The 15,232-nt window shown below is 41.0% G+C and overlaps 1 protein-coding gene across 4 annotated transcripts in view; it reads right to left on the minus strand.

Annotated features, from left to right (window-relative positions):
• The window catches only part of TRPC7 (transient receptor potential cation channel subfamily C member 7), a 152,887-nt gene that overhangs the window by 37,437 nt on the left and 100,218 nt on the right, over positions 1 to 15,232 (minus strand). For all 4 annotated transcript variants that reach the window (XM_063706792.1, XM_063706791.1, XM_063706790.1 and 1 more), the window contains one exon: positions 1,433 to 1,666. In XM_063706792.1, coding sequence (XP_063562862.1) covers positions 1,433 to 1,666 — 234 coding nt within the window. The remainder of the gene's footprint in view (positions 1 to 1,432; positions 1,667 to 15,232) is intronic.

The raw sequence follows: 15,232 nt of genomic DNA on the forward strand, positions 1-15,232 counted from the left end.
CCATTTCTCAATGGAGATTTCCCTACCACATTTACATGTAACATAATCTACACTGAAAACGGGCAGTAACTCAACTTTTGCGTTAAGCGAACAACCCTCTGCAGATCATTGCTGTATCTGACCACAGAATCATTGTTGTAACTTACCACAAAGATTCTGTGGTCCCGGAGCCATCTGGCTTCATGTAACAGGGACATTCAACACTCAATCCCTTCAAGATGTTGTAGCTACCATTAGCAATTGCCTACTAAGTGTCCAGCTGCTTTTTACTGTTAACAAGTATCTACTGTTCCTTCAACTTTCAACATCTTTCTGTTTCAGTACAGAAATTACAGTGTTTGAACAAGAAAATGACCCAAAAGGTAGTAGTAAGACATAACTTATTTTAAAATAAGTAAGCAGATAATAGCTGCTACCATTAAGTGAGCATTTACTATTTTCACAGCAGAGTGCAAAGCGCTTCACATACACTATTTTATTCAACCCTCAAAACAAACTTTTTGACGTAGGTATTATTATCTCTGTTTTACACGTGAGAAAAAAAGAGCTCAGAAAAGTTAAGTAAACAAGATCTCACAGTAAACTACCGAACTAGGATTTGAATCCAGGTCTCTTCTACTCCAAAGCTTGGGGACATAACCACTATGCTATTCAGCATGATTTTCAAATCATGTCAGGCCAGGATTCCCTGCTATACAAGGCAATCCTGTATTTTCTGGAAACATTATAAGCCCTGCTATAAAAACCTGATTCTTCATGTTTAAAATAGGGACAAAAGAAGGACCCTTTTTTGCCGGGCTATTTGCAAGAATTAGAATTGTGTGTATAAAATGTCTACACAGTTCCTGGCACATAGTAGGTTCTCAATAAACATATGTTATAACTATTATTAGTATTCCTAAAGTCTCAATCTACTACATCAAACTGTAAGGCTTTGCATTTTGCAAGAATTAAGGTAATTAAGGTATCTTCTAAGAATGTATCTTGCCACCATGCAATAACTAGGAAAGCAGGATTTATTTTTGCACAAAACCCAGGGATCCAATATAGAAGGAAAATTCTTCCGCATATACATATCCCTTTAGCGCTCCTGGATGCACATCAGAAACAAGACGTTTCTTAAAAACAAACAAACTACAGAAATGTTCCCAAGGGCCTTTCAGAAACAAATTCATCCTTAACAGAAAAAGGTTCATTTCTCAAAGTCACTAATTCCACGTTCTATTCTGCTGGCTACACTTCCAGGACCAAGGGTTTTTTTGAGGTGGAAAGGATGCTCTGCACTGACAGTAGAACTGCCAAAGTCGGCTGTGTTACAAATCATGGGCCACTTGATTACAAATAGCGTTACAAATTCACCAGCCACAGTGAAGCACCAGGCCCACGTCCCGGAAGCGCCAAAATGGAGTAGGGGAAGCACCCTCCGACTCACCGTAGGTGAAGTATGCCACTTCCGGCGGAAGCGAGACATTGTGCAGCGTGTCGTCCTGCACGTGCTGGTCCACGTACAGCTGTGCCTCCGTGGCCTTCAGGAAGGCCATGAAGCGTGCTGTGAAGGAGGCCACGAAGATGGACAGCATCCCGAAATCTAGCAGGTTCCACAAGTGCAGCACGTACTCCCGTGGCCCCTCCTCCCAGATTTCCTTGCATTCGGACCAAATCATTCCTGTGGGAGAAGGAGAAGGCCAGGCTCATTTTTCGTTTCTCTTGGCATTTGTGACCGCATGAGGTCATGGAGGGAACCAGAGTACAAATGTAAATATCAGCTCTTTGGAGCTGGGACCGTCGATAGCCAGAGGCAGAAACGTGTTTTCAAAGACAGATTTAGACCCAGGAGACTCAGAGACTTGGCCTTGTGCTTACGAACACACTGTCTCTGGAAGTGAGGAGAGAGTTTTCATTCGTTGATAGATTCTTGGAGGGAATATAGGAGAAATACAGTTGCTGACATTTATACACTTTAAGAACTTTAAGAACTTAAAGAATCAATTAGTCCTAAATTAAATATAGGGAAACTGAGGTCCAGGAATTGTAAAGGGCTTTCTGAAGGTCCCCCCCTCCATGCCCCAAATTCTACAGAAATGCCCCAAGAACCTAGAACTATGGTTTTTTTTGGACATAGAACCCAGTTTTTTGTTTTGTTTTGTTTTTAAATCCCAGATTAGAATGCTTCTGTATTTCTGTGTCATGAGCATTAATTTAGGGTTATTAGATTTTTTCTTACCCTTTCATAACTTATTGGATTTTAAAGATATATGTCCTCATTGTTACATACTAAACAATATAGAAGTATATAAACAAAATGTTACTAGTTTCCCCAGCCTTTCTCTAAGCCAGCAGCCCTTTTGGCACCAGGGACCAGTTTCATGGAAGACAATTTAACACAGGGTGGGGTTGGAGTGGGGGTGGAGGGTGGGATAGTTTCCAGATGAAACTGTTCCACCTCAGATCATCAGCCATGAGATTCTCATAGGATGGCAACCTAGATCCCTCACATGCATAATTCACAATAGGGTTTAGGCTCCTATGAGAATCTAATGCCGCTGCTGATCTGACAGGAGCTGGAGCTCAGGAAGTAATGCTGGCTTGCCCACCGCTTACCTCCTGATGTTCAGCTCGATTCCTAACAGGCCACAGACTGGTACCAGTTGGCGGCCCAGGGGTTGGGGACCGCTGCTCTAAGCCATCAATGTAAGGTAGCCTGAGCTAATAGTTGATGAGTATCGTTCTAGACCTGTACTGTCCAATACCATAGCCACCAATCATATGTGGATACTGAGCACTTGAAATGTGTCTAGTCCAGTTTGAGATGTGCTGTAAATGTAAGGTACACACCAGATTTCAAACACTTACTATGAAAAAAGAATGTAAAGTATCTCATTAATAATTTTTTGCATCAGTTACATGTTGCAGTGATTAATATTTTGGATATGATAGGTTAAGTATATTGTTAATTAATTTCACCTATTTGTCTTTATAATATGGCTTTTAGAACATTTAAAATTATATAGCTCATGGTTGTTGCTTGCCCTGTATTTCTATTGAATAATGCTATTCTATACCTTCACATTTACTGATTACTAAATTATTACTATTTAAATTATTTTAAATTACCGGCATACCTTGTTTTATTGCACTTTGCTTTATTGTGCTTCACAGAGACTGTGTTTTTTTCAAATTAAAGGTTTGTGGCAACCTTGTGTTGGGAAAGTCTATTGATGCCATTTTCCCAATAACATGTGCTCACTTTTTGTCTCTATGTCATATTTTGGTAATTCTCACAATATTTCAAACCTTTTCATTATTATATTTATTATGGTTGGTCTGTGACCAGTGGTCTTTGTGATCTTTGCTGTTACTATTGTAACTGATTGGGGGTATCATGAACCACTCCCATATAAGATGGCAAACTTAATCAATAAATGTTTTGTGTGTTCTGACTGCTCCACTGACCTGCTGTTTCCCTGTCTCTCCTTCCCCTCGGGCCTCCCTATTCCCAGTATTTCAACAATATTGATATTAGGCCAATTAATAGTTCTACAGTGGTTTCTAAGCTTTTAAGTGAAAGGAAGAGTTGCATATTTCTCACTTTAAATCAAAAGCTACAAATGATTAAGGTTAGTGAGGAATGTGTATCAAAAGCTGAGATAGGCCAAAAGCTAGGCCTTTTGTGCCAGACATCTAAGTTCTGAGTGCAAAGAACAAGTTACTGAAGGAAATTAAAAGTACTACTCCAGTGAACTCATGAGTGATTGATTAAACCAGCTACGGCATTCCCTTAAGCCAATGCCCAAACCAGAGGAAGACCCTCACTCTCTTTAATTCTGTGAACTCTGAGAGAGGTGAGGAAGCTGCCAAAGAAAAGTTTGAAGCTAGCAGAGGTTCGTTCATAAGGTTTGAGGAAAGAAGCCATCTCCATAACATAAAAGTACAAGGTGAAGCACCAAGTGCTGATGTAGAAGCTGCAACAAGTTATCAGAAGATCTAGCTCAGATAATTGATAACAGTGGCTACAGTAAACCACGGATTTTTGATGTAGATTAAACAGCTTTATCTTGAAAGAAGATGCCATTTAGAACTTTCAGAGCTATAGAGTAGACATCAGTGCCTGGTTTCAAAGCTGCGTAGGACAGGCTGACTCTCTTGTTAGGGACTACTGCGGCTGGTGACTTTAAGTTGAAGCCAGTGTTCATGTACCATTCCAAACCTAGGGCCCTTAAGAATTATGCTAAATTGACTCTTCCTGTGCTCTGTAAATGAAACAAAAAAGCCTGGATGACAGCGTATCTGTTTACAGCATGGTATATTGAATATTTTAAGCCCACTGTTGAGACTTACTGCTCAGAAAAAATATATTTCTTTCACAATATTACCGCTCATGGACAATGCATGTGGTCACTTAAGAGCTCTGATCGAGATGTACAGGAGATTAGCATTGTTCTCATGCCTGTTAACATAGTATCCATTTTGCAGCCTGTGGATCAAGGAGTAATTTTGACTTTCAAGTCTCATTATTTTAAAAAATACATATCATAAGGCCATAGCTGCCATATATAATGATTCTTCTGATGGATCTAGGCAAAGTAAATTGAAAACCTACTGGAAAGGATTTATCATTTTAGATGCCATTCAGAACATTAGAGAATCATGGTAGGAGGTCAGAATATCAACATTAAATGGAAGAAGTTGATTCAAACCTTCACGGATAACTTTGAGGGGTTCAAGACTTTAGTAGAGGAAGTTACTGCAGATGTGATGGAAATAAGAGAACTAGAATTAGAAGTAGGGCCTAAGATGTGACTAAATTGCTGCAATTTCATGATAAAACTTCAATGGATGAGGAATTGTTTCTTATGGATGAGCAAAGAAAATAGTTTCTTCAGAGTCTACTGGTGAAGATGCCGTGAACATTGTTAAAATGATGACAAAGGATTTAAAATATTCTGTAAACTTAGTTGACAAAGCAGCAGTAAGGCTTGAGGGTATCGAGTTTAATTTTGAAAGAAGTTCTACTTTGGGTCAAATGCTATTAAACTGCATTGCATGCTACAGAGAGATCTTTAGTGAAAGGAAAAGTTAATTGATGCAGCAAACTTTATTGTCTTAAGAAATTGCCACGGCCACTTTAACCTTCAACAACTACCATTCTGATCAGTCAGTGGCCATCAACATTGAGCCAAGACCCTCCACCAGCAAAAAGATTATGCCTTGTTGAAGGCTCAGATGATTGTTAGCATTTTCTAGCAATAGAGTAATTTTAAAATTATGGTACTCACTTTTTTTAGACATGATGCTGTTGCACGTTTAATAGACCACAGTATAGTGTAAATGCAACTTTTCTGTGCACTGGGAAACCAAAAAATTCCTGGGACTTTCTTTGTTGGGATACTTGTTTTGTTGTAGTGGTCTGAAACTGAACTTGCAATATCCTTGAGGTATGCCTGTATTAAAATGTAACTATTCAGTTTCAATTTGAGCACCTACTATGTGCTAGGCACTGCCATATGTGTATATGTATTATCTTAAATCCTTGCAACAATCCTATAAAGTACGTTCTGTTATTATCCTATTTTTACAGCTAATGAGACAGTGGCTCAGATGGTTGTAATGTGCCCTGCTAGGAAGCAGGAGATCTGGAATTTGAACCCAGAAGGTCTGCCCCTAGAGTTCATGTTCTTGACCGCTATACTCTTCTGGCTCTCCAGGAAATAAAATTGGGCTCAAATCAGTTAGAAAAGACTCTTGAACATTTTATGTCATCAAAGAGTCTTACGACTACTCAGACCTGGGAGAGCTTTGTTGTGGAACAATGCTACACTTAACCTGTATATTTAGAGGGATTCATGTGGTAAAAGAATCACCAGCTGGTCAGTGAGTGAAACAATTCCAGCTCAGTGACCACACACTCCCTAGAGGCTAACACCGATAGCCTCTTTTGGCAGTCCCTCGGCCCTGTTCATCAGATATGATGGCCTGCTTTGTTTGGTACCTCCTGCCCTTCCCATTGCTCCTCCTCAGTTTTCTTTGCTGCTTTTCTAACTCTGCCCACTCCTTAAGGGCTGCAGCTTTCCAGGTTTTTGGCCATTCCCATTCTTCCCTCTGACCTCAAGTTAGTGCATCTAGCCCTGAAACTTTGTCCTTCATTTCCTTGCATATGTCTCACAGATGAATATCTTCCTAATTTTCCTTAAGAACTTCAAAGCTGAATTCCCCCCATAGAGAGAGACTGCTGTTAGTGGGTTAGTGGATGTCTTTCCAGTGCCAATATTATATCCCTCAAGCTGGCCTCCTCATCCCTCCCACCCTCACTGTGTCATATCCTTACCCAGTATTCCCACTCTTGCACCCCTGACTCTTCTGGCTGTCACCAAGGATCACTGCAGTTCTGCAGATCCTCCTCTAGTGGATGTCAGATCCATCTTGCTCTTTTAGTCTTCAACTCTATTCTCTGACCTCATGAAGTTTGGGTCATATCATGGTCACTTCTGTCTTCAGATACCTGTGGTGTATTCCTCATAATACCAAGATAAAGTCTAGACTCCAAAGCTAGGCTGTCATTCCTATGATATTCCACAGTTTTCATACACCCTGTACTCTAGCAAAGCAGGCCCACCTAACAGTCCTCCAGCAGTTCCACCCAAGCATTTGCTTGTGTTTCTTCCTTTCTTTTTCCCAGACATTAACCCAAGCACACTCACAGATGCCTACATGATACAATGGCCTTTGGGGGTCCAGATGCTGAAAAAGCCTGGTGTCATAGATGATGCTGGGAGTAGACAGTAATGAGGGCTCTTCCCTGGTCAGAGCCTGGCTGACTTGCTCACAGGCCCACATGTGGGCACATTCGAGTGATGAGCTGATCACTTTTACTTGTCTGGGACTATGCCCAGGGACTATTTTAATCAGAAAATTTCCCTTTCTGTTGCAAATGGCCCATGAAATAAAAGGATTTAAAATGTTTTTCTTTCTTTTTTTTTTTTTTTTTTTTGCGATGGAGTCTCACTCTGTCGCCCAGGCTGGAGTGCAGTGGTGCGATCTCAGCTCACTGCAACCCCCACCTCCTGGGTTCAAGCGATTCTTCTGCCTCAGCGTCCCGAGTAGCTGGGACTACAGGCACACGCCACCACACCTGGCTAATTTTTGTATTTTTAGTAGAGACGAGGTTTCACCATATTGGCCAGGCTGGTCTCAAACTCCTGACCTCGTGATCCTCCCACCTCGGCCTCCCAAAGTGCTGGGATTGCAGGCATGAGCCACCACTCCCGGCCTGAAATGTTTTCCTAAGGAGAAAAGTAATTTGAGAGCAGCTGTTTGGAGAAGAATCATGGCTTTATTTAATGAAGATCTGCATATTTGTATCAAATTGGAATCCCCACAATAGGAAATATTAAAAAAAATTGCAGGTAGGTTTACCCTACAATGGTAGGGCAGAACCAGCCCCCTCCTTTTTTGTTAACAAAGCTATGTCTCAAGTATACCGTATCAAAATTTTTGTGGTAATTCAGTGAAGTAATTTCTTAACACTGAAATACACTTTCATCTGTGACTGTGCAACCGGTATTTTTAAATGGATTTTAAAAATAAATTTTTTAATGGATAGAAAAATAGTGTTTGTTGCTTTCCTCTACCCCCAAATTAAAATTCTCAACATCTGAGTGGAACTGCTTTTAGCATGGCACTAGGAGAGTCACAGGCTGTAACTTAAGAGTGATTGGCTTTAATTCAGGAAGCCCTGGGTTCAAGTTCTAGCTTGGCTACCTATTAGCAGTATGACTTGGGCTAAGTCCCTTGATTTGCTTTGGGTCTTAGATTCTATATTTTGAAATGAATGAATTTGGAGTTTGGAGGTAACTTCAAGTACTAAAAGCTCTATGAATCTGAAATGCAAATTATTTTCAGAAAACTAACTTTTCTGACCCATATAGTAGCTTCTCATTGGACATTGGGAATCACTTCCTCCATGGTCAGATGTCTGCATGAGTCTTCTTAGATTTAAATATTAATTCACCCAGATGAATTTAAATTATTCCAGGGCCATAAGTAAAAGTAACATGGGCCCAAGGGTTTGGGCAGCAGGAATGCTTAATGAAAAAGGAATTGTGTGAAATTAAGTATTTTAGTGAGTGAAATTGGCCCCCTGCCGCCACAGTGCCAAGGATAGTTCAGCGTTTTATATCCAAGCTGAGCCCCATGGCCTTTTGCCTCCAGCATGTCAATCAGAGGAGTGTTTAGAGCCCAGGGCTCAAGGGGTAAGCATGCGCCCCCACCCCGCTCCCCACACTTGAGCCTCCTTCAGGCAAAATTTCTTTCACTCAGGGATGCCTGGAGCCTAGAGAACAAGGTCACTAATAATTAAGGAGGGGTGCCTGGCAGTGGAACAGGCTGGGAAGTGCCAGGAAGCCTCAAGGGAAATGAGTAGCTTCTTATAGGCAGGTTCTGAGTAATGTCCTGCAGGCTGTGGAGATGGAGCTTGACAGCTAAAAGGCTAAAAGGCAGTTCACTCCTATCCCTGCCTCAGATGATATTCAGAAGGGCTCCCCCTTCAAAGTCCTGTGAGACTTAAGTATGTACATTCTTTAAATGGTCCTGGCCCCCAGGGGCTACTGTCCCAGGGCATTGCATCTGCCTCTCTGTTCTCTCAGGCCAACTTCTCACCATTGGTCCCCAGTTTGAACTTGCAGGAGAGAGAATATGCCTAGTGGCTGTGAACCCACAAGTCCTAACATCAAAACACTATCTCAACAGGTGGTCCTTTGCAACAAATGTTGGCCTCAGACACATTCAGGGTTCATTTGTTTTTCAGGCAAGAGGATGATATTAATAGATCAAAAATTTTCTAACAAAGCTCCTCCTCTTCATCCTCCTCTTCTTTTCTAATATAGTAGCCCCCAATTATTGAGTACCTTCTAGGTGCCAGGCCCTTTGTAAGTACTTAATAAATGCTAAGTCTTCATAATAGTCTGATAGATAGCTACTACAATTATCCCCACTTTACAGATGAAGAAGCTCACCTATGAAGGTGGCAAGTAAGTTGTCCAAAGCCACACAGGCAGCCCAGGAGCCTTGTTGTCCACTGTGCTGTCTCCTGCCATGCCCTCCACTGGGAACAAGCTTACTCTCACTGGTTAGGAACTCATTCACCCACTTAACAGACATTGTTGAGCTCCACCTTTGTGCCAGCCACCATTAAGAGAGGCAAAACCACCAAAGAGAAAGGGACACACTCCCAAGCTCTTCTCCTATCTAGCATTTTAAACGTATTTTATTACCATACCGGGCATTTACTCCTAGATGGAGAAATCTCATGTGTTATGGAGATGCTTGCTAGCTTCCAAGCCTCTGACCACTTTCTGGGAACTACTAGCATTATTACACAGTCCTCAGATGAACATCTCTAGTGCTATAATCTCTAGTCAAAAAACTTATTATAAGCTTGTTATTCTTGCATCTACCCCAGAATCACTGCTTATAATGCAAGCAACGAAGACAGATTCCTATGGTATGTGTGGATGTTAGAGATTCTCCAGGCTGGAAGGAGCAATGGTCACTGGTTCATTTAGTCTTTTCCTCATCTGATGGCTCTCCAGGACATACATGTCTGCCAGCAAATTTGTCCCTCTTTCCTCAGCCTTGCTCCTCACTTGGCTTCCTTGATATTATGTTCTCCTGGAGTTTCTTTGCCTCTCTGGCTCTGTCTTCTTAGTCTTCTTGTGGCTTTCACTTTCTCTGCCCATACCTTAAATATCCTGGAATGATAATCTAGAATTTTCTAAAAATTCTGCTGAGAACTGGGCAAAGTATGTGGAGGAAAGGAAGAAGGTATTTCCAGTTGGGTTTGGCCTTCCTATAGAACTGTAAATCAAAAGAGGAACAACCTACATGCCCCATAGGATGAGGGGATTGGGAAGTAAGTTGTTGTCAACACAAGTGGCCATTGAAAGAGGTGATTGGGAAAACCAGATGGCCATGTGGAGAGAGGGCTACAGTTAAACAGAAGATGAAAGGAGTCAGCTACAAATCTATGTGATTACAGAAATATCAGTATTAATTGAGACAGGCAGGAAACAAAATAGAGCATATAGTATTGTCAGAGGCGTTAATGGTTATGCAGAGAAACAAAAAAGAGGGACTAGGAGGACAGTAGGGGTGGGAGGACTTGCAAATTTAAATAGCTTGGGTTGAAAGGCCTCACTCTGCAGAGGATACTGTTGAGTAAAGACCTGAGGAGGTGAGGGAGTGAGCCATGTAGATCCGTACAGGAAGAACTCTCCAGGCAGAGGGGACAGCCAGGGCAAGCGTTCTTAGGCAGAAGCAGTGCAAGGCAGAGAGCCCAGGGGGCTGAAACAGAGTGAGTGAGGTAGAAAGCAGTGGAAGAGAAGGTCATAGAGATGGAGTGGAGAGGTGAGAGCATCATAGGCCACTATAATGACACTGGCTGTCATTCTGAGGGAAATGGGAAGCCACTGGAGTCTTGATGCAAACAATGAGAAGACTCAATTACATTTTAAATGGATCACTCTAGCGCCTGCATTGAGAACAGACTGAGTCATGGGGGTGGGAGGGGCAGCAGTAAGGAGACCTGGACAAGGGTCATTCAGCCCTTTGTGGCCAAACTCTCCATTCCTGAAAGTACTTTGGACTCGTTAGGGTCCTGAGGTTCTGTTCAACTCTAGAGTTGCTTCTGATAAAGAGGGAGTAATGGTTTGGGTGTCTTTATAATCAGTCTGTTCAAAGTACTTTATTTGTGAGTGTGGTATGTCATGGGAGAAAAGAACTGTGCTATTTTTTTTCCAGCTGATACGAGGCCTTCTTGGAGGTGCCTAGGAGCAGAATTCCCAGTCTTCATCAGCAGGGGCCTGATGCTACCTCATACCTCTCAACATCTGAGCAGAGAGTGAATCACATGCTGGATCTCAGGGTGCACCAGCACAAAGACCCTTCTCATAAACACAGTGCTCAAATCTGTCTCTCAGTTATTACTATTTTTATAATAATTAAAGAGCTCCAGATGCTATTTAGAACAAGATAATGTTAATTCTATTTATAGCTGCTTCCCTAGTACCTGACACGGTGCCTGATGTATAACATAGTGCCTAATAACTAGAAAATATTTATTGAGTAAAAAATTGAGAAAATAGGAAATATCGGAAAATAACTTCTACATGTTCCCGCTACTGCATCTCCCAGTCCACCTGCACTGTGCTGTCAACTCCACCTTTTCTCCCGTTACAATGAGTGAAGTGTTCACACTCCTGCTAAGGCCAAGTACTCTGCTTCCACACTAAATCCCATTCCCTGTTGCCTACTCAGGTACTTTGCTTCCAAAGCTGATTGTCATGTCTCTGGCCTCATCAGCAGCATTCGACATTGTCATCACTCCCTGGTTCTTGCCACAGATACTTTGGCGTTTGGGCCAGCACTCTCTTGGTTCTTCTCTTACTTTAGCCTTCTTTGCTGGATACTTCTCATCTTCCCATGCTTTAAACATTGTTGTGCTCTGGGGCTTGGTCCTCAGTTCTCTGCCCACATTCATAGTTACAATGATGTTATATAATTTAAATGCATTGATATGTCCAAATTTATGTTTTCAGCCTGTCTCCCCTGGAACTTCAGGCATGTATATTCAGTTGCTACTTAGCATTTCCACATGAATGTCTAAATGTGTGTCTCAAACTAGAGTCTTGGTTTCCATCTCTATTCCCCCTGCAAACTGCTCCACCTTGGGTCTTTCCCATCTTAGTAAATGGCTTTCTAATATGCCAGTGCTTGAACTAAACACCTGGAATTGTTCTTGACTGCTCTCTTTCTCTCACATCCCATATACAATCCAATTGTAAGTGTTATTGGTTTTACCTTCAAAATGTAATCACAATCTGCCACCTCCTCAAACCAGCCATTTCCTTCCTGTCTGAATTACTGCAGTGGCCTCATAATTGGTCTTCTTACTTCTGCTCGTATCCCACAATCATCTGTTCTCTACATAGCAGTCAGTGATCCTTTAAAAACTGAAGCATATGATATCACTTTTGTGCTGAAAACTCTCCAAAGGCTGCCTCCTCTGACTTCATCTCTATTTCTCTTCTCCTCATTCATCTACATCAGCCACACTAGTCTCTTTGCTGTTCCTTGAACACGTCCAGCTTGCTCCTGAATCCAGCTTTAACACATACTGTTCCTTCTGCCTGGAATGCTTTTCACCTTATCAGAGTAGAGGGATGAGAGGGCATGCTCTTACCTGCTCAACTACTCTGATAAGGTGAAATTTGAACAGTGATTTGAAGGAGGAGGGGAAGCAAGTCTTGTGGATATTTATTCAACTTACCTCTCTCAATGAAAGAAATTTGGTTATTGGCTGGATATTTGAAGATATTAAGAAATTATTAATTTTCTTTTAGGCTTGATAATGTTTTTCTGATTCTCTTTTAGAAAAAGTGTTCTGATTTCTGTTACTAGCCAGGATGGAGTAACAAACAGGTTAAAAAACAAACAAAACAAAAGCAAACATAAATAATATTTTTAGGCATTGGAAATAGGCAGCACGGGACTGTGATCCCTAAATAAAAGGAAACAAGTGAGGCAAACCATATGACCACCACGGCTTGCTTTCTGGAGGCACATTCCAGTCTGTAGTGCACGGAGAGGGATCCCAGAAGCATAGCAGCAGTCTCACTGAGTTGAAGAGACAGAATGGGGTTTTGGAAGGCTGAGGTGATTAGATGTTGTGCGGCAGAGCTCCAGAGAGAAGGATACTATGCAAAAACAAGCAAGCAAAGAAACAAACAAACCAAAACTAAACAAACAAAAGACACCAGAAATTTAAACAGGGGTTCTTCTGAATGTTTGTTGAATACCAAGTCATGAATTCATAGAGTGAAACTCCACAAACAACTGCCAAGGAGCTAAAAGCCGAACCATTTTCAGAGCTCACCCAGAGTGGGGAGATATTCGAGCTTTGATCATCCAGATTTGACATTCCTTGTTGATTACCCAGGGCATTCAATAGAGACCCCAGAAGTGTGTCTCTATAGTACAAAGATAAACAATCTTTACAGTAAGGCTTCTCCAGATCCACTGTGAGAAAGCTTTACATGGATCAAACTCATCACAAGTGGCATAACAGCCTGTCAGAATAATGCCAAAAACTTTGAAGGAAGACAAAATCCAGAGGCTCACAACTGTAACATGCAGAGTGCCCATCATTCAACCAAAAAATTACCAAACATTTCAAGATGCAGGAAAAGGTCATCCATAATTAGAAGCAAGATTAGTCAATAGAAATCAACCCAGGAATGACAGAAATGATGGAGTTAGGAGTCAAGACTTCAAAACAGTTATTGTAAATGTGTCCAAGGATTTAAAGGAAAACACAAAAATGATGAGGAAGGAAATGGGACATATAAAAGAGAACCAAATAAGATTTTAAGAATTGAATAATATAATATCTGAAATGAAAAACCCACTGATTGAAACTAAAATCACAAAAACCACAGGAAAAAATATCAGCGACTGTGAAGCACAGAAAGAAAAAAGATTGATAAAAGGAAAAAGACATGTTACATTTCAGTGATATACACAAAAATATTTACAGAATAAATTTATGATAGCTAGGGTTTGTTTCAAAATAATTCAAGGTTAGAGAGAAGGGAGGTGGGGGAAGTATAGATGGAGCAAAGATTGGCCATGAATTGCTAACTGTTGAACATGAGAGATAGGTCCAGGGAATTCATTATGCTCTTCTCTTGATTTTTTGCATTTCCTTAAAATTATTTGTGATAAAAAATTTGAAAACATTCTCTAGGAAAGAAAAAGTAATTAGAATTTTCCTTTTGGAAAGAGGCCAATGATAAATAAGTCCTTCCCTCTACAACACCTCTGATTTAACAGTCTTGAATTCTGCTCTGAGGGTCAGAAGCAGGGACTAAGCTATACAAGTTGGGGTTCCTATAGCTAGAGACACATCCTCATATTGGAATAATGCTCTGACACCCGGGAAGAGAAATATAAGGACTCAGGAGGAAGTCCTCATTCAAGAGGTTCCATTAACAGTAGCCACACCTGTTCAAGGGAAAGTATGGTTGCATTTACCAGAGTCTTCTACCTGGGATCCAAGTGGGAAAATGGGGTGGGTGGGTGATTGGTGCTGTAAATACTTTAAATTTTATTCATAAATCCAACATGTGAGATTTTTTCTAAGTGCCTAGTGTTAAAATGCTCAATTTAGTTAGACAATGGCGTATGTACGAGGGAGAACTGGGATAGATTCTGAATTGTGAAGTTAAGGCCACAGAACTCACTCTGTAACAAACTTTAATGTCCCTTCCCAACTTTAGTGCCAGTGACTGTACTAAATGAGCCTTTGGTCACAGGGTTGCTGTTTTTTGTTTGTTTGTTTGTTTTCTTTTTTAGACAGAGTCTTGCTCTGTTGCCCAGGCTGGAGTGCGGTGGTGCAATGTCGGTTCATCGAAACCTCTGCCTTCTAGGTTCAAGCGATACTCCTGCCTTAGCCTCCTGAGTAGCTGGGATTACAGGCGCACACCACCATGCCTGGCTAAATTTTGTATTTTTAGTAGAGGCAGGGTTTCACCATGTTGATCAGGCTGGTCTCGAATTCCTGACCTCGTGATCCACCCCCTTCGGCCTTCCAAAGTGCTGGGTTTACAGGTGTGAGCCACTGTGCCTGGCCGGGTTGCTGGTTTTATAAAGTTCCTGGAGAGCCTTGTGGGTTGTCCTTCCTATGCCCTTTGGATAAAACCATTCATCTCATCTTCCTTTGCCTATTTAGAGATCGAATTTAGAGAGCATTTTTCCAATTGGTCTCAGCTTAGGCATCCATAGGATGTTCTCTAGTGGTTCTACTCTTGTAGCACTCTTGGGCTATATTATTTAATTAGCATAGGCCATATGTTAGGTTACCTTTTCAAGTATTTGTTCTATTGTGATTTTGTTGATTGATGGCACAGACACGTTGACCCTGAATACATTTTGACTCATTGTTTGTGAATATAAACATAATGAAAATTATACCAATATTAAAATTTTTGTTCAGAAAGCAAAATCTAAGGTGAATACCATTAAGCCAACTGAATTATTTGATCAAGTCTTGATACTGTATTAATTTTTTGTCTTTTTATCTTGTTTTGCTTGTTTTACTTAAAATATTCCCATCAAATTCACATATTTTTGATGTAAATCTTAAAATTTATTGATAAGGTTTATATACAGAGTCACTGAT

The sequence above is a fragment of the Gorilla gorilla genome, chromosome 4 (genome assembly GCF_029281585.2).
Source record: "Gorilla gorilla gorilla isolate KB3781 chromosome 4, NHGRI_mGorGor1-v2.1_pri, whole genome shotgun sequence".
NCBI lineage: Eukaryota > Metazoa > Chordata > Mammalia > Primates > Hominidae > Gorilla > Gorilla gorilla.